Genomic DNA, 25,150 nt, shown 5'->3' on the forward strand with positions numbered 1-25,150 from the left:
CAAATACGCCATTCTCTCACTGAAAAACGACAATAATCACTCTCTGCTGTTCTCCTGAGACTCCTTTGTTACCGTCGCACGTAGCGACCTCACGGTACATTTTAAAGTTCCTCTCTCACGGAACAGTACATAAATTGCAATATTTTAAACTTAGAAGCGAAATTATAGTTTTAAGAACTTAGATATATCGTAAGCATATAACTGCAGAAAATGAGAAATAACAATTGCTTAGTTGGCAGTCATGGAATGTATACAGAAAAAAACACAAAACTTACGCTATTACAGTTCTCTTTGATCTAAAAAAATTAAAGGAAGAAAAATAAACAGAATACGAGGGTGCTTTGATAAGCCTGATATATTTCCATGAAAGAACGGAACATTTTTGTTGCATCTTCTTGGTCGGTGTGCATGATTATTCCAAGGACCTCATGAAGAATTTCAACACTATACAGCATACATTTCATTGTTGGAAGCTGTCTGTTTCGACAGCCATTGAAAATGGAGAAAACAAAGTTTCGTGCTGAACTTTTTCATTTGAAGTGCTGGACTGTAACACAAGTCAAAACAGAACTGGATGAAATTCACGCGGACTCTGCACCGACCAATTATTTTTGGAACAATGAATTTAAATGTCGTCGGACAAGCACCGAAGACGAAGCTCGCCCAAGCCGTTCAGTTGAGGTCACCACAAAGGAAACCGTTGACAGAATCCTTGGTATGGCAAAGCAATACCGCCAAATAAGAATTCGTGAGAGAGCTGAGACTGTAGGCATCTCAACTGAGCGAGTGTACAGTGTCCTGCACAGAGAATTATAAAGAAGCTGTGTGCAAGGTGATGCCACGATTACTCACTATAGACCAATTGCGCGTCCGGCACAGTTTCAACACAATGCCTAGTGATGTTTAATCGTAACCCGTAAGACTTTTGTGACAGACAGTGAAACCTGGATCCGACATTGCTGACCAGAGTCAAAACGGCAATCAAAACAATGGACGAAAGCTCCGGAAAGGCACTACCATTTGGCAGCTGATAAGGTGGTAGCCCCTGCTTTTTGTGTTTCCCAAGAAATAATCTTCGTCGATTAGTTGGAAAAAGGCAGAACCATGACTGAACCCCATTGTGCTCATTGTTGGCTAGCTTGAAACTTTCATTGGGTGAAAAAGACGAATGCTGGTATGCAAAAAAGTGCTCTTTTAATAGGATAATGCACAATCCCACACATCAGTGATAATAGTGGCGAAAGTGCGTGAATTGGGCTTAGAATTGGTTCATCCTTGCTATTCACCAGACTTAGCCCCAAGTGACTTCTTCGTGTTCCCCAACTTGAAACCTTGGCTTGTTGGGAAGAGGAAATGATAGTTGCACTCAAGATGTATTTTGCAAAGTTTGGCAGAACCTGTTTGTCCGATGCAACGAAAAAGCTGGAGGATCGCTGGATCAAGTGTATATCCCTGAAAGGAGACTATGTCAAGAGATAAGGTGAGTTTGAAGAACGACATTTTTCCACCAGACTGCTGGAAAAATGTCGTTCTTCAAATTTGTTGAGGCTGTGAGAATGTGATGATGTAAGGTGAAGTGTTATAAAGCACACATTTTTTCACTTTCTTTTTATCATCAGACTTTCCACACCACTCGTATATCGGACTAAAGTAGTATCTTCACATCATATTTTTTCTCTATTTTGCAATTAATTTTGTTTGATTTTATAATAAATTCCGTTCTTAGTTTTATATTTAATATAAATAATTTATTTTAATACCTTACATTTAGCACTTTGTGAACTAAATTTCCCAGTTTGTATTTAATAATAATGTTAAGCTGTCAGTTTAGTAGTTTTTGTTGCAGATAAAATTTGTTTGTATGTGTTTTAATGAAATAGCAACCATACTTGAGCCCCATAGTATTCCTACAAACCTATCTCCTGTCATAGCATAATAAAATAAGATAAATTTTAACAAAACTTAAAGATTGAGTGTTTATGTATAAAGTGTCTCATATTTAAGAATTTTTGCCGACCTGCGTGGCCGAGCGGTTCTAGGCGCTTCACTCTGGAACCGCGCGACCGCTACGGTCGCAGGTTCGAATCCTGCCTCGGGCATGGATGTGTGTGATGTCCTTAGGTTAGTTAGGTTGAAGTAGTTCTAAGTTCTAGAGGGCTGATGACCTCAGGTGTTAACCCCATAGTGCTCAGAGCTATTTGAACCAATTTGAGCCTTTTAAGAATTTTTCGTGCCGGTTCTGAAACTCCTCTTACATTTTGCCGCTCTGATATTTCCCAAGTTGTGCAGAATTTCGTATTTTCTATATTTCAGTAATATTAATTCAGCTGATGCGTTTGGATTACAGTTGTGTGCGTAAAACATAATCTTTTCTGCTCCAACATGTGGTGAACAAATATTAATTCATATTAATATGTGATACAGTTTTGGAATTAGACAAATGTGTAGGTCCTTACGAAACCTATTGCCCTTTTAAGTCTTCACTTGTTAATCATCCTTAGTTTATCGTAGCAAAATATTGAAGTGGTTTCAACATTCGAAATATCGATTTCGTAAAGAGATACAATTCCAGAGGATATCAATGGGCTCAGCAAGCAGTCAGCAAATGATTTGCTGCTGTCGTAAATATGGAATACACTTGCTATAAATTTTAGTTTCGTTCGAAGTGTTTGTTAATAGGTGTCGCGCTGGACTTTGCTTCGATAATCGATTATGAAATTGTATCACAAGTAACAACCGCGGAAAATATTTGTGCAAACTGTAGAGGTGAACAGTACTCCGTAATGGAGATGATTTTGGGGTCCAGATGCTTGAAGACAGAGGAGAAACAGTAGGTTAGGAATGCGCGGTTAATTTTGGAATATTATTCCAACGGAGCACGCTTCTAGTTGTTTTGGATGAGACGTGACAGCCAGGCTCGCCGTCTTGAATTTTAAGTGCGCGACTAATGAGCCCAGGATGGCGTCATTAGTAACGCCTGCTGATGGCTGCGATTGAGAGCTGGACGCTAGAAGAGGCCCAAATGGCGGGGAACCGCCGGCTGCGTCCGGAAAGAGATTTAAGGAGCCAGCGACAAGAGCTATTCAGAAGTGAATGATGAACGGCCGGGACACACGCGAGCGGCCGTGGAATGTTGCAGAAATAAACCGCGCACCAGCTCTTGTCACACACGGAGCAATGCTCCCGTGGCATTTCGCAACAGAGGCCACCTAGCAGATGGAGAGAACAGTGGGTCAGGTATACGACTCAAATACTTGTCACAAATATTGACGTGACTCGCAATTTCTAATGGACGTAACGTTTTTCATTTTTAATCACCAGTCGCATGAAAAACGAATATTCATAATAAATAAATCTTTTCAGTAGTATCATATGTGTGTCTTTTAATATTTTTTTATTTGTATTATTTACGAATAAAACAGGATTGTTTTCTATATAGGGTTCCACACTTCCGAACCTAATTTTAATTCATCATCAGTATTCGTTTTCTCATTCGTCAAGGAACTAAAATGATATTGTCATTGCGATTTAAAAAATTATTTCCATCAATGTTTGTTGACTAACATTGAAATTTAATAATAAATATTGATTTCAAGTAGAAGTTTAAACAAATTTGCCACTATCGAGAATTGAACCGGCAATATCGTGATCCAAAGGCTAGAGAGCTATGCGCTCAGTTATGGAAGATTCATTTAAATGGGGTGAAACACTTTGCACATAACAGCCCTCTGCAGATTTCTAAGTCCATTTTCGAGTCTTTTTGAGAGTTGCACCGTCGTGCTTCGGGAAAATGATATCTGAACCCTGACCTTCGGGACCTGCACGTTTAAACAAAATCGACGAAAGTAGTCCGCAAAGTCCTCTTGTAGGATTATATGTAAATATGTATCCCCGTTGTGGCATTAAACGTACATGCCCATTAATGTGCAAATAAAAAGCATTCCAATGATTTCATAACATGATACATGGCAACAGGCAGATCTTTTTTCCCTTTTTTTATTGACATTTTGTTTACAGCCCCAGCAGTCAGCATGTCAGTACATGCGTCATACATCAAATCAATAAACAGAAGAATAATGGCATTACTAGAGACTGCGATTCTCTTATTCCAAAACGCTCAGCAAGTATCAATGAACAACCTCCGATATTTCATCGTTGGAGATAGTTACCTCACTCTGTGCAACATCTGCTGCCCAAGTCGGGAATCTTAAGAAATATAATAGGTCGATTTTTCACCTTCTGAATTTGAGTTGCACTATACCAATAATCAAATTTAAAAAATTATGGCTTTTATAGTAGTCACATACTCAGACCTAATTATCTACAGTTGTTCACGTACCTTTATACGGTTTGATTATGCAATACGAGGATGGATAAGAAAGTCTGTGCTCCTATTTTTTTCTTTTTTTTTTAGCAGAAGTAAGGTACATATAGGTAAACACAAATATACGTGCTATTCTACGTACCTTACACTATCTTTCCATATAGGCCTCACACTGTTTGAGACATTTGTCCTATCGCAGCACTAAATTTGAGGTGCATCTTTGGCAGAATTTGTCCGCCTGACTGCAGAACTACCGTCGGCCTGCTGTCTGCTTCGTCGTTGCTCGTGAATCTCCGTCCTTTCAGGAACTTCTTCAGTGGACGAAAACGTGGAAATCGCCAGGGGCGAGATCAGGACTGTACGGTGGGTGGTCCATACTCGTCCATACTCTCCCCGTGAAGTGACCAAAGCGTGTCGGTGATTCTGATAGCCACGTGGAGCCTCGCATTGTCGTGGGGGATAACCACGTTGTCCACACAGATAATCACTCGGCGCTGCCTACCGATGGCAGCTCGCCGCAGAGGTGACAGAGTGAAACAACTACTATCGCCATTGATGATCACTCCTAGTGGTATGAAATACAGCAGAAGCGGTCCGCGGCTATGCAACGAGATCTTTAACATACACTACTGGCCATTAAAATTGATACACCACGAAGATGACGTGCTACAGACGCGAAATTTAACCGACAGAAAGAAGCTGCTGTGATATGCAAATGATTAGCTTTTCAGAGCATTCACACAAGGATGGCGCCGGTGGCGACACCTACAACGTGCTGACATGAGGAAAGTTTCCAACCGATTTCTCATACACGAACAGCACTTGACCGGCGTTGCCTGGTGAAACGTTGTTGTGATGCCTCGTGTAAGGAAGAGAAATGCATGCCATAACGTTTCCGACTTTGATAAGGGTCGGATTGTAGCCTATCGCGATTGCGGTTTATCGTATCGCAACATTGCTGCTCGCGTTGGTCGAGATCCAACGACTGTTAGCACAATATGGAATCGGTGGGTTTAGGAGCGTAATACGGAACGCCGTGCTCGATCCTAACGGCCTCGTATAGCTAGCAGTCGAAATGAAAGGCATCTTATCCGCATGGCTGTAACGGATCGTGCAGCCACGTCTCGATCCCTGAGTCAACAGATGGGGACGTTTGCAAGACGACAACCATCTGCACGAACAGTTCGACGACGTTTGCAGCAGCATGGACTATCAGCTCGGTGACCATGGCTGCGGTTACCCTTGACGCTGCATCACAGACAGGAGCGCCTGCGATGGTGTACTGAACGACGAACCTGGGTCCACGAATAACAAAACGTCATTTTTTCGGATGAATCCAGGTTCTGTTTACAGCATCATGGTGGTCGCATCCGTGTTTGGCGACATCGGGGTGAGCCGGCCGAAGTGGCCGAGTGGTTAAAGGCGCTACAGTGTGGAACCGCACGACCGCTACGATCGCAGGTTCGAATCCTGCCTCGGGCATGGATGTGTGTGATGTCCTTAGGTTAGTTACGTTAAAGTAGTTCTAAGTTCTAGGGGACTTATGACCACAGCAGTTGAGTCCCATAGTGCTCAGAGCCATTTTTGACATCTGGGTGAACGCACATTGGAAGCGTGTATTCGTCATCGCCATAGTGGCGTATCACCCGGCGTGATGGTATGGGGTGCCATTGGTTACACGTCTCGGTCACCTCTTGTTCGCATTGACGGCACTTTGAACAGTGAACGTTACATTTCAGATGTGTTACGACCCGTGGCTGTACCCTTCATTCGATCCCTGCGACACCCTACATTTCAGCAAGATAATACACGACCGCATGTTGCAGCTCCTATACGGGCCTTTCTGGATACAGAAAATGTTCGACTGCTGCCCTGGCCAGCACATTTTCCATATCTCTCACCAACTGAAAACGTCTGGTCAATGGTGGCCGAGCAAGTGGCTCGTCACAATACGCCAGTAACTACTCTTCATGAACTATGGTATCGTGTTGAAGCTGCATGGGCAGCTTTACCTGTACACGCCATCCAAGCTCTGTTTGACTCAATGTCCAGGCGTATCAAGGCCGTTATTACTGCCAGAGGTGGTTGTTCTGGGTACTGATTTCTCAGGATCTATGCAACCAAATTACGTGAAAATGTAATCACACGTCAGTTCTAGAATAATATATTTGTCCAATGAATACCCGTCTATCATCTGCATTTCTTCTTGGTGGAGCAATTTTAATGGCCAGTAGTGTAGCGTTCCCAACGTATAGCACTGAACGGAATTTGTTTGTCACAGGCGAACCAGAATGTTAACACACCACATTCTGCTTCTTTGATTCCGGAGTGAAAGGGAGTATGCACGTTTCGTCGCCAGGAGCAATGTGGTCCAGGGAACTTCCACCCTCCTCGGCATAGCGTTGCAGATGATTCAGTGAGCTGTCATTCGCTTGCCTTTAATCATGTGATCAACTGCTTAGGCATCCACCGACGTGAAACCTAAGGACCCGTGAACGATGTCGTAAAAACGGCCATAAAAACGCCAAGCTCCTGGAAAATGTCCTTGAGGTGCACGCGCCGATCCCGTTTCACCGTTGCATCCACACGGAAAGTGTTGAGAGTCGGTGACGAACGCTGCCTCCTCGAACCCTGTGTCATGCAAGTCATCACGGCCTTTTGAGAACTCATAACACCACCCCTCCACACTTCTAAAAGCGAGACACTTTTCCAAATACTTGGGCTGCATTTTCCTGTGGATTTCAAAGGGCGTTCGTCCATTGCTCCATAGCAAACGAATCGCAGTTTGTTGCTGGTACGCCTTAGGGCTTGTAAGGCCATCTCCAACAACCGACAGCAGCGACATATCATGGAGTTATCGGCAAATAAGACCGGACCGGTCCAAGAAAGCTTCACTGCAGCGATTGGAAATGTTAACTTCGCATTTACAACCGTAATTTGGCTAAAAGAAATAAGAGCTAAAGACTTCGATTCCACCTAGTACATTGTGCTTTCTACATCTACACTCTACAAGCAGCTGCGGTGTGCGGCGGAGGGTACCTTGAGTACCTCTATCGGTTTTCCCTTCTGTTCCAGTCTCGTATTGTCCGTGGAAAGAAAGATTTTCGGTATGCCTCTGTGTGGGCTCTAATCTCTCTGATTTTATTCTCATGGTTTCTTCGCGAGATATACGTAGGAGGGAGCAATATACTGCTTGACTCTTCGGTGAAAGTATGTTCTCGAAACTTCAACAAAAGCCCGTACCGAGCTACTGAGCGTCTCTCCTGCAGAGTCTTCCACTGGAGTTTATCTATCATCTCCGTAACACTTTCGCGATTACTAAATGACCCTATAACCTCCGTTGGATCTTCTCTATCGTTTCCATCAACCCTATCTGGCACGGACCCCACACCGGTGAGCAGTATTCAAGCATTGGGCGAACAAGTGTACTGTAACCTACTTCCTTTGTTTTCGGACTGCATTTCCTTAGGATTCTTCCAATGAATCTGTCTGGCATCTTCTTTACCGACGATTAATTTTATATGGTCATCCCATTTTAAATCACTCCTAATGCCTACTCCCAGTTGCTGACCTGCTATATTGTAGCTAAATGATAAGGGATCTTTCTTTCTGTGTATTCGCAGCACATTATACTTGTCTACATTGCGATTCAATTGCCATTCCCTGCACCATTCGTCAATTCGTTGCAGATCCTCCTGCATTTCGGTACAGTTTTCCATTTTAACAACCTCTCGATATACTACAGCATCATCCGCAAAAAGCCTCAGTGAACTTCTGATGATATCCACAAGGTTATTTATATATATTGTGAATAGCAACGGCCTACGACACTCCCCTGCGGTACACCTGAAATCACTCTTTCTTCGGAAGACTTCTCTCCATAGAGAATGACATGCTGCGTTCTGTTATTTAGGAACTCTTCAAGCCAATCACACAGTTGGTCTGATAGTCCATATGCTTTTACTTTGTTCATTAAACGTCTGTGGGGAACTGTATCAAATGCCTTGCGGAAGTCAAGAAACACAGCATCTACCTGGGAACCCGTATCTATGGCCCTCCGAGTCTCGTGGACAAATAGCGCGAGCTGGTTTTCACACGATCGTCTTTTTCGAAACCCATGCTGATTCCTACAGAGTAGATTTCTAGTCTCCAGAAAAGTCATAATACTCGAACATAATACGTGTTCCAAATACGAACCATCCGTACTTAGTAGCACTTACGGAAATAAGTATGAGAAAATTCTGGACAGCAGATTATAAAAGCAGGTGCAGCAGTGGAAGGGCTGCTTTGAAACCTTCATACTCTATAGAAATTTAGAAATTTAATCACGACGATATAAAAGAAACACAACATGAATTTACAATGCTTGCAATTTAAAATTCCCATTATTTGAAAATGGGATCACATAATTTTTTTATGGAAGTTAAGACATCACATTCTGCAGGACTGGTACTGGACTTCGATTAACTTCGTACCGAATGGGGTCCTTCAGTTTCTGAATAATGTGTGATGGGTCACACAGAAAGATCTGAGATTTCAAATTATCCCGAACGAAGAAATAACACGCTGGAAGGATAGGGGGTCCTGGTGGCCAGGAAATGTGCCCATTCGTGGAGATGACCAAGAAAGATGTTTTATTGCCCGTTAATGGAATGTCGCGAGATATGGCTTGTTGCCCCGTCTTGTTGGAAAAATGTGTTTGCAGTTACAGGATGATCAACGAGGTATTGCGTTAGGAAGTGGTGCAACATATGAACATCACGTTCTTACTTTGAGTAACAAACAACATTGTCCCCATTGTCTTCCAAAAAATAAGACCCTATGATTCCAACGATGATACACCACACCACACTACCACTTTCTGACTATGAAGAAACGTTTCATCAAGTACTTCAGAATTTTCACGTGACCAGTGTCTAGGGAAGTTCCGCTTGATAAAACAACCAGACCCCCAAAAATTCGTCTAATCGCTCGTGATCAGATTATGGCACAGGCTTGGGTTGTCGTTAATGAGCTCCAAGAATACCCGGCAAAAGCGTAAAGTCTTTGAGAGGTCGTCCGCATTCAGTTTTACCTTTGTCTGAATTTTGGATAGGTGATATTGAAGATTCTTGTGCAACATTCGCCGTGCACTGCGTTTCCATATGTTAAGTTGCAGCTCTTGGTTCCGTGCAGAATGCCTGAGACTTCGGCTGAACGCTTCTTTCACTCTTGCAACATTCTCTGGTGCGTACACATCTGTTTCTCACCGTATCAGTCGATCCCGCAAAGTTTGTACCCACACTTCGATAACGTCAGCCGATGAGACTGGGGCATGTCGTGCGAGATTGTAATGAGCACCAAATACAAGCTGCGCGGCTACATAGCGCTTGTTGTTTTTGTAATATGGCTTCACGGCACAGCTTGTCGTGCACTGGTCTACGACGCTATTTCGACGGAACACTGATATCAGAGACAACGGCAAAGGTTTATTGCTTAGATGACACACACCACTTCCGTCTTCTGATTTCTGACGTAATGTGCTATTTCCAAGGTTGCCATGCCACCCCTTTAACTGCTGCACCTGTCATTTTCAGATGAAGTCAAAGCAATTGTCCTGTTTCTTTCACTATGAGACACAATAGTATCTGGTGAAATGGACTTTGCCTGCAACCAATAAATAAATAAATAAATAAATAAATAAATGAAAAAGGCGGGCAGTTTGTCATCTACACTCTCTAGATGATTGGGAACGTGGAAATGGTATAGTGGACTTCAACAGGCATTTGGTGCGGTACGTCACCATGAAGAAATTGAACTGCAACGGTCTGTGCGAAACTGTCTGATCCGACAATTTCTTTTGAACATGCGCGCTGCAAAACTCTCTCTAGCTGAGGTGGAATGATGGAAAGGGCCGTTAGGTGGGGTGGGCGGGGGTGGTTTGGTTGGGGGATGGTGTGGGGGTGTTGTGCGGGAGCGGTGTTTTCCATTAACCTGGGAGCTGCTACACGCCTCCTCACTTAAAACAGCGCGCACGCCCAATTGACTCCGGCTGCCTGGCTGCCTCTTTCCGCTCGATAGTCGAGCCCTGGGGCAGCGAAACGAAAGGAGAGCAGCAGGAAAAAGAAGGGAACCAGCCGAAGGGACACCTCCATGCTCTGTCTGACGTGCGTCTACTGCTGCAGCCGAGCGGAAAACGAACCGGACTGTGCTCTCTGAATGTCCGCAGCAGCGCCGGCGCCAGTTCCGCCGAAGTACTGGGTGGTTATAATTTAACTTTCCCTGCTTGAGCCGGTGTAGGCGAGGGATGACGGTTATCGCTGAAATAACCAGTTTTGGGTTATACCGTCTTTTTACGGCTCCATTTTAACCTAACTGTTGGAACGTCTTAAATTAACTGGTTCCCTGAATAACCAATTTTCGGTTTTTTATTGTTGTTAATTCCAGTAGTAAGTGCAAACTTCGAACAAAGATCAAAACTTCTAGTGAAAGTGAAGGAGTGTGAGAGCTCCATCGATATGAGATTGAGGCTATGCCTCAAATCGGCCTCAATTTCTCCAGCAAAAATGGCGAAATTTAAGGAAACGGGTGCGGCGGCGGCGTAAGGTCACAAGTTGACGACTTTCCTGCTTCGACACCTTTGAATGGTATTAGTTTTTCGCACTGACATTATTCCAAATTTATCGGGCTTCACTAGAAGTATAGGTATCTCAAATTTATCGGACGTCACTAAAATCATAGGTACCGATATGGCAATCACCAAGGAACATACGAGCGTAATGGTTGTTTTCTCTCCTTACATGATGTCGCAAGTTCGTTGTGCCCATTCCGGTTTTTAATGTGCTAAACCAAGTGGATACCACACTTACTTTCAAACTAGGAATTGTGGCATTCTGCAGTAAAACCGATGTCAGAGGACGACACCAAGAAACTGCCGTAGAGACCAGGTGGTGGGAAGTCTTTCACGCTGCACGTACACGCGTACCGTTTAATAGGCCACGTCACAAGGTAACAGCTACCTACAATAACCCAATATTTCAAAGCAACCAAACTTTTACGGATAAATCTCGCTCGTTGAAAAAATTATTGTAAAGGAAAAATTTTAACGCTACTGCTATGGGAAACTGATAGGCCAGTTTTTTATTCGGTTATTAGTAAAAATTGAAAAAAAGTCAGAGACCAAACTAATACCGAAAAATACCGGTTATTTGGAACTAAAATACAGGTATCAGTTTTAACTGGTAGGTTTTCCTCATCCCTAGTGTAGACGGAAAACTATTTATCGTATGGGTACGCAACATTATAGGGAGTGATTGTCACTCCATGCACTGCAAGAGTTAGCATTGTCAGTAGTGTCCGTGTCATGACTTTCCATTACACGTAGGTACCGCAATGGCGACGTAGGGTTGAACGCAATCGTCAGCATGCGTACAACTGCAGAATCAGTATGGGTCTGGACAACGTGAGCGGGGTGTTATTCGTTAAAACAGTTTTATCAGAACGACAGCTACAGTGTTGCTACTCTTCGCAATTGTAAGCGCATGAAAGGAATGTGGAGCTGTCCTCTTTCCGCACAGGGTTTGAAGAACTTCGAAAGTTCGAATTAACTGGCGATTTGCGAATTGCTCCTTGTAGAGACTGAGGGCCAATTGCGTCTCGAATTGTTGAAGTAGTTGACTGTTGCCATGGATTAGAGCGCTGAACGTAATGTACGTACTATCTTCAAGCAGCGTACGAGCTGTGTCACGACACCTGAACGTCCCAAGGCACACCGTGCGAGAAGGGCTGCCAACAGCTGTGAAATGCTATCTCTAGTGCGGTTCCAGGCTGTCGTGGGTGCGAATTGTCGTCACACTGAGCAACATTTGGAGTCTGCAGCGTAACCATGGGAATTAAAAAGTGCTTCTTTGATGCTTTATTCGTTATTTCTCTTCTGCAAGTCCGTCCGTACATTTCTAGGATGTTTCATTGTCCTGCTTTCATTCGTTTATCGTGGGGCGCTCTCGAGTAGCGAAAGTTTCATTATTTATTGTATATGTACCATTCGACGACACCAAGCCGCGTAGACACTCTGCAGACTAATGTAACGTAAAAATTCTTTTTCACACTGGGGCACTTTAGCGATAGCAAAACCACATGGAAGTAATTTTCGGCCATTGTCAAGTACCATAGTACACTATTTTCCCAAAGTTACTTTATGCCCTATTTCTATATCTAAAGCTCTTCCGTACTCTGAAGACCACTGAAGTGCATGGCAAGGGATATTTACCATTGTTGTACGTATTTATTTATTCAACGTATGACTAGGCAATACTGCCCCTACGAATTCTTTTAGGAGGTAGGTTAAGGAAAGGCAAATCTACGTTCATAGCATTTCTAGCTTTTGACTGTGTTGACTGGAATACACTCTCTAAAATTCTGAATGTAGCAGGGGTAAAATAAAGGAAGCCGAAGGCTATTTACAGTTTGTACAGAAACCAGAGGGCAGTTATAAGAGTCGAGGGACATGAAAGGGAAGCAGTGGTTGAGAAGGGAGTGAGACAGGGTTGTAGCCTATCCCCGTTGTTATTGATCTGTAGATTGAACAAGCGGTAAAGGAAATCAAAGAACAATTTGGAGTAGGAATTGAAGTTCAGGGAGAAGAAATTAAAACTCTGTGGTTTGCTGATGACTTTGTATCTGTCATACAACGAAGGTCTTTGAAAACCAGTTGAGCAGAATGGATAGTGCCTTGAAAGGAGGATATTAGATGAACATCAACAAAAGCAAAAAAAAAAGGTGATGAAATGTAGTCCAGTTAAATCAGACAACGCTGAGGGAATTAGATTACGAAAGGAAAAACTGACAGCATTACATGGATTGTGCTGTTTGGGCAGTAAAATAACTGATGATGGCCCAAGTGGAGAAGACATAAAGACTAGAAGCTTATTAAATGCGGTGTTACCGAAGAATGTTGAAGATTGGATGGGTAGATTGCGTAACTAATGAGATGGTACTAATAGAATTGGGCAGAAAAGAAGTTCGCAACGTAACTTGCCTAAAGGAAGGGATCGGTTGATAGGTCATATTCTGAGACATCAAGGGATCACCGATTCAGTACTGGAGGGAAGTGTAGGGGAGACCATGATATGAATACCGTAAGGAGATTCAAAAGAATGTAAATTGCAGTAGTTATTTGGAGACGAAGAGGCTTGCACAGAAAAGGGTAAGTGGTAGAGCCGCATCAAACCACTCTTCGGACTCAAGATAACATGGCTAGTATCACATACACAAGAAAACGTTTTTGTTTAACAAACATAAACAAACATTGCACATACAGAAAAAATTCATAATTATTAGTTACGTAATTTACAATATTTACAAAGCACAGTGAGTTACATGCGTAAGTTCACTGTACGAAAATTAGTCCTTCCCGAGGTAGATGCACAGGTGCATGGTTAAGCCTTATAGATGGCGCAGCAATCGAGTCTCATGCTTAACCGCACACTCACTACCTCTGAAATGAGCGGACAATATATGTAAACATAGAACATAAGAACGTCGCAGACTGGCAAAAAGGGGCAATCGTGTTTAGCCGCGCCCGTGGCCATACGCTGTGTGAAGTTACTCGATACCAATATTACACGTTTGGTCATTGTATTAGTACAAATTGTACCAATACTGACGCATTTTCGAAAAAAATTCCTGTAACGTATACTGCCAATATGGAGGCAGGTGTATTTTATAACCACCATAAAAAATAAATAATAGTAATTTAGTTAGTTGTTGCTGCTTTTTCAGTAAGATGTTCGTTGTGAAATGTTTAATTAAGCTTAAATATTTAGATTAACTGCAAATGTTAAAATAGCCGTAGACTCCGGTAGAGCAATTCATTAAAAACAATAAGTAATTTATCCAAAATTTTGAAATATAAAGTACACAGCTCAGCTAGAGTACAGAATTTAAAAAAGGCGGGCATTAAATTCCCCTGCTGTTGGTTTTGCTATGGTTATTGTGCTGTTTTTTTGAAAGAGCATATATCCGTATCACGTAAGTTATAATATGAAACCCACTAAATAGGAGCTTCAGGTGAATCCGACGAAATGCAGTACGGTGTCTCTCAAGTTGTGTTTGTGAGCTATAACGCTGTCTTGCATCTCGTTTTCCACGTTCCTCTCCACGAAGCAAAAATGTGACTTTTCTTACTCCGTCGGTCACGCTTCGGACTGCGATGGAACGTGAAATACGCCGTCGCGAAATCATAAAACTTGACCAACTTTTCGTCCTCGATCGCATTCTCGTTCCGTGTGAGAACGTCGTACTAATTTGAAAATCAACGCTTAAATTTCTACACGCCCTCCTAAGGGCCCGCAACCGACATACGTAGCAGAATGACGCCATTGGTTGAAAAGTCACTTGGCACACTGCCCCTTGCCTCTGGACATCGCCCCCACAGCCCAGCTTTTTAATTGCATGTCACTGCAGTAACGAGAAATGGACCGCTTGTAGTAGTGTTGGGTGAGACAGTAGTAAATAACGCAGCCTGCGCTGGACCGACTGGTGCACCAGTAGTGATGCGGCTTGCAATATCTGCGGCTCAGCGCCCTCCGGCTCCACTGTGCGGTACTTGAGTCTCTGTGCAGAGCAAGAGCTTTCCATACGTAGGGACGGGAGGGAGGGGCTGCCCCATTCCGGCCGGAAACACGCCGGCAGCGGGGTCTGCCTTTCTCCTATTCACCGGCGAGCAGATACGGAGAAATATCTCGCAAGAAATAAAGGCATCCCTCCAGAGACGAGATACTGCCCGTAGAATGAACCTGGCCGACCATCTCTCACCCTCTTTTTTTTCTTTCTTTTCTCTCTCTTTTCCCCCTTCCCTCGAATCTCTCTCATCCTCCCTCTCTTCCCACTCACCGAATGCCGTGCTTCTACTATTTCGCTGCCGAGTAGGCAGTTACGGCGAGTTACTCAATTCTTCAGAGGCCCATTTCATCGTGGGCCTTCTCGGTGCCGTGCTGTTATACTTGCTCCTGACTACCTCCGCATCAGCAGGGATGTTGGCCGCGCGCGTAGCTCTTCTACAATGTGGAGCAGAACTCGTTGAAGAACAATTTTCTTCAAACATAAAAAATAAAGTCTTGCTTCCAGTGCAAATCTAATTTCATTTAAACTTTCAGTGAAATAACTGAGCGACGGTAGCATATCTCGTAAAGCATGTCTCTTAAAGCGCCACTTTGGTACTCCTGAGGGATGGAATTTCTGCTGATTTCCGTGGCGTCCATAAATACTTTCATGGCGTAGGCAAGGCTGTGCGTTTAAAAACATTATCGACTTTTTTTCCTTTTCTCAGTCTCGTGAAATGGAAGCACGTACTCCGCCGCTAATGACCTTGATGTCGACGAGACGTTAGGCTAATGAACCCTTCTCCGAGCACACATGCAGCATTACAAGAAACATGAACTCCCAAACAAGTTACAGAGGTAGATAGGTAAAGAAATAGGCGACGAAAAAATAGTCTGGGGTTCTGTCACGAAAAGGTTACCCGAAGGGGACGGGAATCGATGTATGTGTTGTACATGTATAGACGTACAAAATATTGCTATTACAACAAAAAAAAGAACGCGTTTGTCCATCCCTGCCCTTTATACAATCAGTTTTTCGGCTTGCTATTAATTGATATAGTTGTTGGAGTCCCTCCTGGAGAATATCGTACCAAATTCTGTCCAATTGAAGCGTTTGGTCGTCAAAATCCCAAGCTGGTCGGAGGGCCGCGCCCAAAACGCTCCAGACGTTCTCAATTGGGGAGAGATCCGGCGATCTTCATGGTCAAGGTGGGCTTTGGCAAGTACGAAGGCAAGCAGTCTCTCGGCGTGTTCGGGCGGGCATTATGCTACTTCTGTCCGGGGCGTCTCCACACACGTCTTCGGTGGTCTTTGGAGCTCAGTTCGTGGCCGGACACATCACTGAAATCAGTACTACTGCCGGCCGGAGTGGCCGTGCGGTTCTAGGCGCTACAGTCTGGAACCGAGCGACCGCTACGGTCGCAGGTTCCAATCCTGCCTCGAGCATGGATGTGTGTGATGTCCTTAGGTTAGTTAGGTTTAATTAGTTCTAAGTTCTAGGCGACTGATGTCGCATAGTGCTCAGAGCCATTTTTCAGTTCTACTCCGGTCAGTGAGATTCTAGACCGAAGACGTTCATCGCAGGTTTGCATGGATGAAGTTACGAATTGCTACCGCTTCTCCTGTATTCACCCGGCCTGCAGCCCTGCGATTATATTTTACTTTCAGACATGAGGAATTGGCTCACAGGTAAATAATTATCAGTTGAGGTGGTCTTCGTCGACGTATGTTTATTTTAGACAGATTCATTTTTTAAGCTAAGAAGTGGGTGGGACGTCGGGGAACACGTATGTCCCTAAAATGGGCTATGTTGAGAAATATGTAATTGTTATTAAAAATATGGCGTCTATATTTCTAACACCGGTATTTATTGAACTGTCTTCGTAGTGGACACCACCTTATTACAAGAGCATCTTCCACGTTCAACTGTGCTTTTGTCAAATATTTGTAGAGCTAAGGCACTCTCATTCTCAAGCTAACATATCGTATCCGCCGCAGAGAAAACATGATGTGTATTAAAAACGCTGCGTGTACACACAGTTAAAGGATGCACTCGCCACATAATATCTGGAAATTTTGGTTGCTGCTATTGATGTTGTTGTTTTGGTGGGCTTGAGTCCGAAGACTAGTTTTATGCAGCTCTCCAGGCTATTCTGTCCTTCAGCCTCTTAATTTCTACGCAATCGCAGAACATACATCTATTTAAACCTGCTTACTTTATTCATGCCAACGTATCCGTGTACATTGTTTAGACCCTTCCGCCACGCCCCCCACCTCCCTCCCCCCCCCCCCCCCCCCACTTACACACGCGCACACACACACACACACACTCACACACTCACACACACACACACACACACACACACACACACACATTCACTTCCTCAATTTCAAAATTGACGATAACTTGATGCATCAGGAAGTGTCCAAAGAACCGATCCTTTCTTCTAGTCCAGTTATGTCACAAATTTATTTTCTACCGCGTTAGATTCGGTACCATCTCAACTAGTTTTGCTATCCGTCCACGTAACATCAGCATTAATCTGTAGCATCACATTTCAAATACTTCTCTTTTCTCCTTGTCTGAAACGCTCATTCTTCACGTTACACTTCCGTACAAGTCCATGCCACGAACAGATAGAAAAGACTCCTTAACAGTAAAGTTTAAATTCGATGATACTACGTATCAGTATATATATATATATATATATCTCTCTCTCTCTCTCTCTCTCTCTCTCTCTCTCTCTCTCTCTCTCTCTCTCTCTGAAATCCTTTCCTCGCTCTCCCAGGTCTGCATTATATACCCTCTCTTGTTCGGCCGTCATCAGTTATATTACTGCTCAACTAGCAAAATTCATTACTAATCTGTGTCTCTTTTCCTCTTGTAATTCTCTCAATACAGCCTAATTTTATTGGACTATATTCCATTACCCCCTGTTTTTATTTTTGTTGATATTCATATTGTAATCTCACAATCTACTTTGGGTATGACAACAAAATTCTTTCAGTGTATCTTTTCTGTCTGGGCAACGCCAGCTACATTCGTGGCGTCCGCTGTCTGGTGAATCAGAATAAGGTCTATCGTCTACATTTTGCATTTGCCGCTCAACACAGTTTCCTTTCAGAAAGCTGACAATGCTAGCTTTAGGTGTCGGTGCTTTCAGTTCAAGAGTGAGATGCAGACGTATCGGATGTGCTTTACTGGCGCCCCGCTCGTTTTCTCGTGGACTTCGTTCCGCCTTCGATCTCGTTTCTTAGAGCAAGGGGACGCGATGAAAACACAGGGGGCTCACGTAACCACGATAAATTGCGTTGACTCTCTCAGCTGAAAGGCGGAGCTGCGACTCCGTCGGGCCTCTCGTAACACATACGAGTATTCACATGTAGTGCCAGAGCGCTGCTTGTTCCGAGTGCCCTCGTCTTTTCATACATATTATGACGCTACCGACAACCCCAACGTCTGCCTGCCACCGCTGTCATGTGTAAGCACATCACTTTTCTTTTGTTTAAAGGCGAGGCCATTAGCGCCCAGTAAGCCCATCATGGTATATCGAGAAGTTCTACCGGGGCTCTTAAGCCTCTTGTGACACAAATAAATACAGATCGAAAATGCTCAACAGACAAAATTTCTATATTTTGATTTACTGGTACAAAAAACCTCACGGTCTAAAACGGAGGATAGGTAGGAAGCAACGATGACAGGCATGTTAAGAACTGATGGGAATGATAGAAATACAAATATATGGATTAGGGAATAGGCTATAGTGGAAGGCGTAATTGTGACTGTAATAAAAATAAAATAAAGGTGGGGGGATGATAGATATATGGCCAGTCGAAGCTCTTTATCGGATTGCAAGAAATAAGGAAAGACTTAATGACTGTTCACTCTGCAGTGTAGTGTGTGCTGATTTGAAGTACCTTGGTAGATTAAAACTGTGTGCCAGACCAAGACTCGAACCTCGGACATTTGCCTTTCACGTTAAGTGCTCTGTCGACTATGCTGTCCAAGCACGACTCACCATCACAGCTTTACTCTTACCAGCAAGTTTCAAATCAGCCCACACTCCACTCCAGTTTTTCCATTCTGGAAACAATCCCTCAGGCTATGGCTAAGCAATGTCTCTGCCGTGTCCTTTCTTCCATGAGCGCTAATCCCACAATATGCAGGAGAACTTCCATGAAACTTCCTGGCAGATTAAAACTGTGTGCCCGACCGAGACTCGAACTCGGGATCTTTGCCTTTCGCGGGCAAGTGCTCTACCATCTGAGCTACCGAAGCACGAATCACGGCCGGTACTCACAGCTTGACTTCTGCCAGTATCTCGTCTCCTACCTTCCAAACTTTACAGAAGCTCTCCTGCGAACCTTGCAGAACTAGCACTCCTGAAAGAAAGGATACTGCGGAGACATGGTTTAGCCACAGCATGGGGGAAGTTTCCAGAATGAGATTTTCACTCTGCAGCGGAGTGTGCGCTGATATGAAAATCTCATTCTGGAAACATCGCCCAGGCTGTGGCTAAGCCATGTCTCCGCAGTATCCTTTCTTTCCGGAGTGCTAGTTCTGCAAGTTTCGCAGGAGAGCTTCTGTAAAGTTTGGAAGGTAGGAGACGAGATACTGGCAGAAGTAAAGCTGTGAGTACCGGGCGTGAGTCGTGCTTCGGTAGCTGAGATGGTAGAGCACTTGCCCGCGAAAGGCAAAGGTCCCGAGTTCGAGTCTCGGTCGGGCACACAGTTTTAATCTGCCAGGAAGTTTCATATCAGCGCACACTCCGCTGCAGGTGAAAATCTCATTCTGGAAACTTCTATGAAGTTTGGAATGTAGGAGATGTACTGCTGTGTGGCCAGGTTGAGTGGTGCTTAGATAGCTCAGTTGGTAGAGTTTCTTGGAAATACATAATTATGACCTCAATGTGGTTAATCTGACCAGACAAAATAGTTTCGCCCCCCTTTAAAAAAGCACACTAGTCGTTATGAACCCCTGTAATAGTGTAGAACTGGTATTAGGTGATCATGTGGTCCTCCACTGCTGACGAAATTCAACGCAGTGGCGTAGTATGTATGTGTGAGGCGGTTGTGAGGGATAAGCACTGTAATATGGGCGACCTGGAGACTTGGAAAAATTGCAGAAAGGAGGTATGTGACGACTTGCCCATTAGCACACCATGAATAAAGCTTGGCTTCAGTGAACCAAACAGCAGAGAAACTAGACAGTACCTGACAGAGGACACGCTAATGGTTGGTTATGATGTGTTCAAACACTGGAAGGCATCAGTTCCATTCACAACCCAATAAGAAATTTAATTGGCAGTGTATAGAGGGTGCAGCGCAAGCCTTAAGTGATTATGTGATGTTTTGGAAGTGTTTTTCATACCATGACTTGGGCCCACTCGTTCAGATTACTGTGAACATAAACGAGGATGTTTATTTCAACAATAGCGTATTCCCCACAGCTTCTCCCTTGTATGTTTTCAACAGATATGTTAAGCACACATCCTCCTTCCCTTCTCTGTGTCCATCTCTTCCTCCCTTCCTCCCTCTGTCTTGTCCACATCACCCTCCTACCTCAATCTCCATTCTCTCTCTCTCTCTCTCTCTCTCTCTCTCTCTCTCTCTCTCTCTCTTTCATCTCTCGTTCCCTCTCTCATTGTCCATTTCTTCCACGCCACTCTCTGACCATGACCTCCTCCATCCATCTCAGTCTGTCCCCAGCCATTCTCAGTGGCACTTGTAGCCCCTGAAAAACGTTCAGTAAAGCGTGCTGATGCTACACCTACAACGAACCTGTCATACAGGGCAGTTTACACATCAGGGGCAGCCTAAATGTCAGGGGCCAGAAAACCTCTTCTTGCCCCTGACATGCTGACTGGCCCACGAAGCAGATTGATTTGGAAGGCTGACAATCTTCCCACTGAACATACCTGTTGTGCAGGGCAGCATATGCACCAGGGGCCAGAAAATACCCTTTTTGCCTGTATCTCCACTCTTATTGTAGCTAGGGGGTTGTAGATCCCACAGTGCTGGGGTTGTAGATCCCACAGTGCTGGTACGCATGAGGCTGGCTGTGTATGTGCCCAGTATGGTTAAAATTGATCAAGGTGTTTGGGTGGAGATTGTGGACATACACATACGCACACTACTTTGTATACAGGGTGATTCAGCTGCCCCTATTGCTGTTGCTCCATGCAGACCATAGTGCTACAGCTAGCCTTCACAAACCACACATGCGATTTCCATAGTCTGTTGTCCCTGTGCACAAGCTGTTATTCCTACAGAAAAAAAGAACAGGACCTTTTAGCAGGAAATTTAATGGCCTTAAATTTTGTACTGGGATACATTTTTGGTAGCAACTTTAATTTTTGAATGCCCTTCGAATGCACCCACATTAAGAGCCAACTGGTCAGGGTTTCTGATACATTCTTAATGGCACTCCCTCCTACCACTGTACAAACATTAGCAACTGTATTAATTATTTTCCACATTTGACCTATTTTGATCTTCATTGACTGGTCTTATGATGCCACAAACTTATTTGAGCATTTACATACTGTAAAATTTGCGTTTGTGTAAATTTTACATAAGCATTTCGTGAATTTAAACAGCATAAAATAAACAATTGCATCTTTGCGTTTGTCAGGCTGCGTGACTACGAAACTAATGTGCTTGTAAGAGTTTAAGTTTGGATAGAATTGTACGCATAATTAGTTTTTACATAGTTTTTGCAAAAGTCATTTTTCTTTTCTTAACCTCACAGCCATGTTTAAATTAATAATAACTAAATGACTGTTGGTTCTGGTGGCGTAATAGCCCAATCAGTGGATATAAAAAAAGTCGAATGTTGGGAATAGTTCGTGCAGTTGGATATTTTTGTACATTGGTAGGACGGAGTGCCACGAACAACATGCTAGAAATCCTGACTGGTGAGGGCTGGTTGTGGGGTAGAGGTGCGTTTTGGAGGTCACTTTTGTACGAAATCTTGAGTAACTTGAAAACCGTTGCCTCCAGTGAAAATTTATCCAAGCACAAAATTTAACTGCATTAAATTTCCTACAGAAAGGTCTTCTTAACGTTCTGTAGGACCAACGTAGCGATCGAGTTAATATGGAAATCTCGCGCGGGTTTATAAAGACCACTCACAGCATTGCAGGTTGCATAAAACGGCAGTGAGAAGGGCAACTGAATAACTCGTATATGACAGACTGGTGACCACGTGTTGACCTTTCTTCTATATCTTCGTGGTATGTGGGCTGTGGATACTCCCGTCTTTCAAGATGACAGCAAAAATGTTCGCAGAACTGTGCGCATACGTTCTTGCTTTGACCAGCACTCACATATAATGTCATACCTCGCCCGTCTCGCTAAATCATCCGATCGAAACCTCATAGTAAACGTCTGGGGCTACTTGGAACAGCCAGCCGGGGTGGCCGAGCGATTCTAGGCGCTACAGTCTGGAACCGCGCGACCGCTGCGGTCGCAGGTTCGAATCCTGCCTCGGGCATGAGTGTGTGTGATGTCCTTAGGTTAGTTAGGTTGAAGTAGTTCTAAGTTCTAGGGGACTGATGACCTCAGAAGTTAAGTCCCATAGTGCTCAGAGCCATTTGAACCATTACTTGGAACAGTGTGTAAAACGTAGCAGTCGGCATTCCCGCAATTTGGTAGATCTACCGGATCTCGTCGAATTGTGGCCTTTACCAAGGCTGTAGGTGGACAAGGTATTAGCGTCATTTCCATGTTGGTGACTGCCTTGCATAAGATCGCACTGAAATTGAACGTAATTCGTTTTCTCTCCCCCCTCTAATTATGTGGCCAGTTAGCTGGGTTGACCTGTTGAGATACACTAACACTTGGGGTTAAGCAAGTGAAATGTTACTGAAACAATGTGAAAGGCATCTCCTTCAACGTGGCGTAACGTCGGAGACAAAAGTTAAACTTTAGTGCAACGAATCTGAAATTTTAATTGGCTCATTTGTGACTGAACATGATCTCATACAGGTTGTGATAATGTGAAGGCCAGTAAAACAACGTGATAGCTGGGTTAGTTCTGTCAGTCTGTGTCGAATCACGTCTGTTTGTCATTTTTCAACTTTGGTAAGTTTTTGGTAGACTGAGTAAGTATTTTGAATTGCGTGTATAGGTCCATGCCTAGGAAGGCACTGTGATGTTACGGCCAACGTTCCGATTGAAGACAGATTTACTATATTTTTTACTATAGGTCATTATAGACTAGAAGACGCAAACTCTGCAGTTTTTATACGAAATGTAGTGTAATAACAATAGAAGATTTCGACTGTCTATCCAGAATACTGGTGTTCCAAGTTTACGCAACAACTTTCACGATACTGTTTAAATTCCATAGAAATATTGGGAAACTCAGATACGAACTACACTAGCTGGTTGGAACCATAGAAGCACGTTATTTCTTCCTCCGACATCTTCCTTCGGCCTGATTTAGTAATGGTTCCAAAATTTAGGATAATGATTGATATCATTCAGTGTTAGGACGTGCGCGTAGGTTCTTTTGTCTGAACTTTTTGCCATTAAATTTTAATGTTCAGTTCATTCTCCCAACAAGAAAGTGTATATTTGTTTTTCTCGTTTCTTCCCGCATCAATCTGACACTGTGACCCAATCCAGCGGTGTACAATGTTGATGTAATCGAATCAAACCTGACCTTAGCGTAAAATCAGAGTATTCATATTGAGATATTTTAAAAGTACTGTATAAGAACTATTAAGTGAATGTACTGCAGTATTACTTGACTGCGAAGAAAATTTGTTGTAGTTTCCCCCGCAAAAGCAAGAACATACAAGTTTCAGTGAACGCAAACAAAAGTTGTTGGTAGAAGAAACATTGTGATTTCAAATCCATTTCACAGTTTGCAGTACTTCAGTGGAACACAATTTCCTACAGCAATCACATCATTAACGAAGGATGCATCTTCAGTATTCATGTTAAAGATTTTCGCAAACAATAAAATCAATTTTCAATAACATTTGTTATTTATTCAATAAAGAGCACTTGTCTGAATGTTTTTTCGAACCCTAAAAAACACTGAAACAGTTATTGCTCTTACAAAGTTGTTATTTGTCTGTCACGTTCTTCTTCCACGAAATTCTGTATGAAACTTCGCGAAGGGTTTTATCTAGCCGTAACAAACTGCTGTTGACTGAGTTGTAATTGGTATTCACAGTTCACAACGGTGCACCAATTACATGCCTATCATTACTCGCTACTACGGCGTAATCACTCCTTGCAACTCTAACAAATAGCTGAAGTTGAAGCCTCATTATACTAGTGATTAAAAATTAATAGATAGGCTTATTTCATACATTGTATACTAACGTAATTTTAGTGTATTATATTATTAAAACATTTCCTTGTATTTCTCAGTAATTCGGATTCCACTTTATTTATTAATTACACAGCCTTAGTTTTTGGAGCATAACTTAAACAAAATACGTTGTTACGTCGTTTATATCTTTTACGTCCTTAAATTAAAATAACTTCAAAACTGTGGATTATTCTGTAAAAATTACACACGTTTCTATAACCAGTAAACTTTGCACTATTAGTCAGTGTTGATCAGTCTTTCACCAATTTATTTTAGGTACGTACTACTATGGAATTCTAAATTCGAGCTATTCTGTAAAATGAATGTTCATCGACAGAACTAACTGCACCGTAGTAGTCAGCATTAAATTAATGATTTAATAATATTTTGGCTAACTCATACTGTGAAACAATTTTTATGTTTACGAGGTAATTGTTGTCCGTAAATAAATTGCAAAAAGGAAAGAAAGCGTTTATTTACGTTAGGAGTGACATGAGGGCAAGTGGAAAGCTCCACTTAGCTACGCTTCAGTCTGATGGGACATATTAACATATAGTTTATCGTGCGTACGTGTTTCTGCTTGCGCTGAAGAACAGTGATGTTCTGTCTTTTATCTCTTACTGACATGTATAACGTCTCTAATGTTCTGTTTTGCTCGTTTTGCAGGTGAGTACAGCAGTCGAAGCTCAGGAATGCGCCGCCAGCATCGTAAGTAGTAGCTCTTGGTGCGCTTGCTTGCTGCCTACGTAATTTTCAGAAATTCTGCACATGTCTTGCTAAGGTAGGCCAGACCCTGCGACCATCGATTTACACCAGCTTCGACATACTGATGGGGAGTCATTCCATAGTAACTCTTGTGAAACGGTTTAGATCATTACGTTATCAGCATCGGAAAAAAAGGGCAGAAGTGATGACGAA

The 25,150-nt window shown here is 43.1% G+C and overlaps 1 protein-coding gene across 2 annotated transcripts in view; it reads left to right on the forward strand.

Moving 5' to 3' along the window:
• The window catches only part of LOC124619333 (protein phosphatase 1 regulatory subunit 14C), a 542,581-nt gene that overhangs the window by 314,583 nt on the left and 202,848 nt on the right, over positions 1–25,150 (forward strand). The window contains exon 4 of one of the 2 annotated variants that reach the window (XM_047145642.1): positions 24,899–24,997. The exons of the other annotated variant lie outside the window; for it this stretch is intronic. Coding sequence (XP_047001598.1) covers positions 24,899–24,982 — 84 coding nt within the window. The 3' untranslated portion in view covers positions 24,983–24,997. Of the gene's footprint in view, positions 1–24,898; positions 24,998–25,150 lie in introns of those variants that run through there. 2 annotated transcript variants of the gene reach the window in all.

Source organism: Schistocerca americana, chromosome 6 (assembly GCF_021461395.2).
Source record: "Schistocerca americana isolate TAMUIC-IGC-003095 chromosome 6, iqSchAmer2.1, whole genome shotgun sequence".
Taxonomy (NCBI): domain Eukaryota; kingdom Metazoa; phylum Arthropoda; class Insecta; order Orthoptera; family Acrididae; genus Schistocerca; species Schistocerca americana.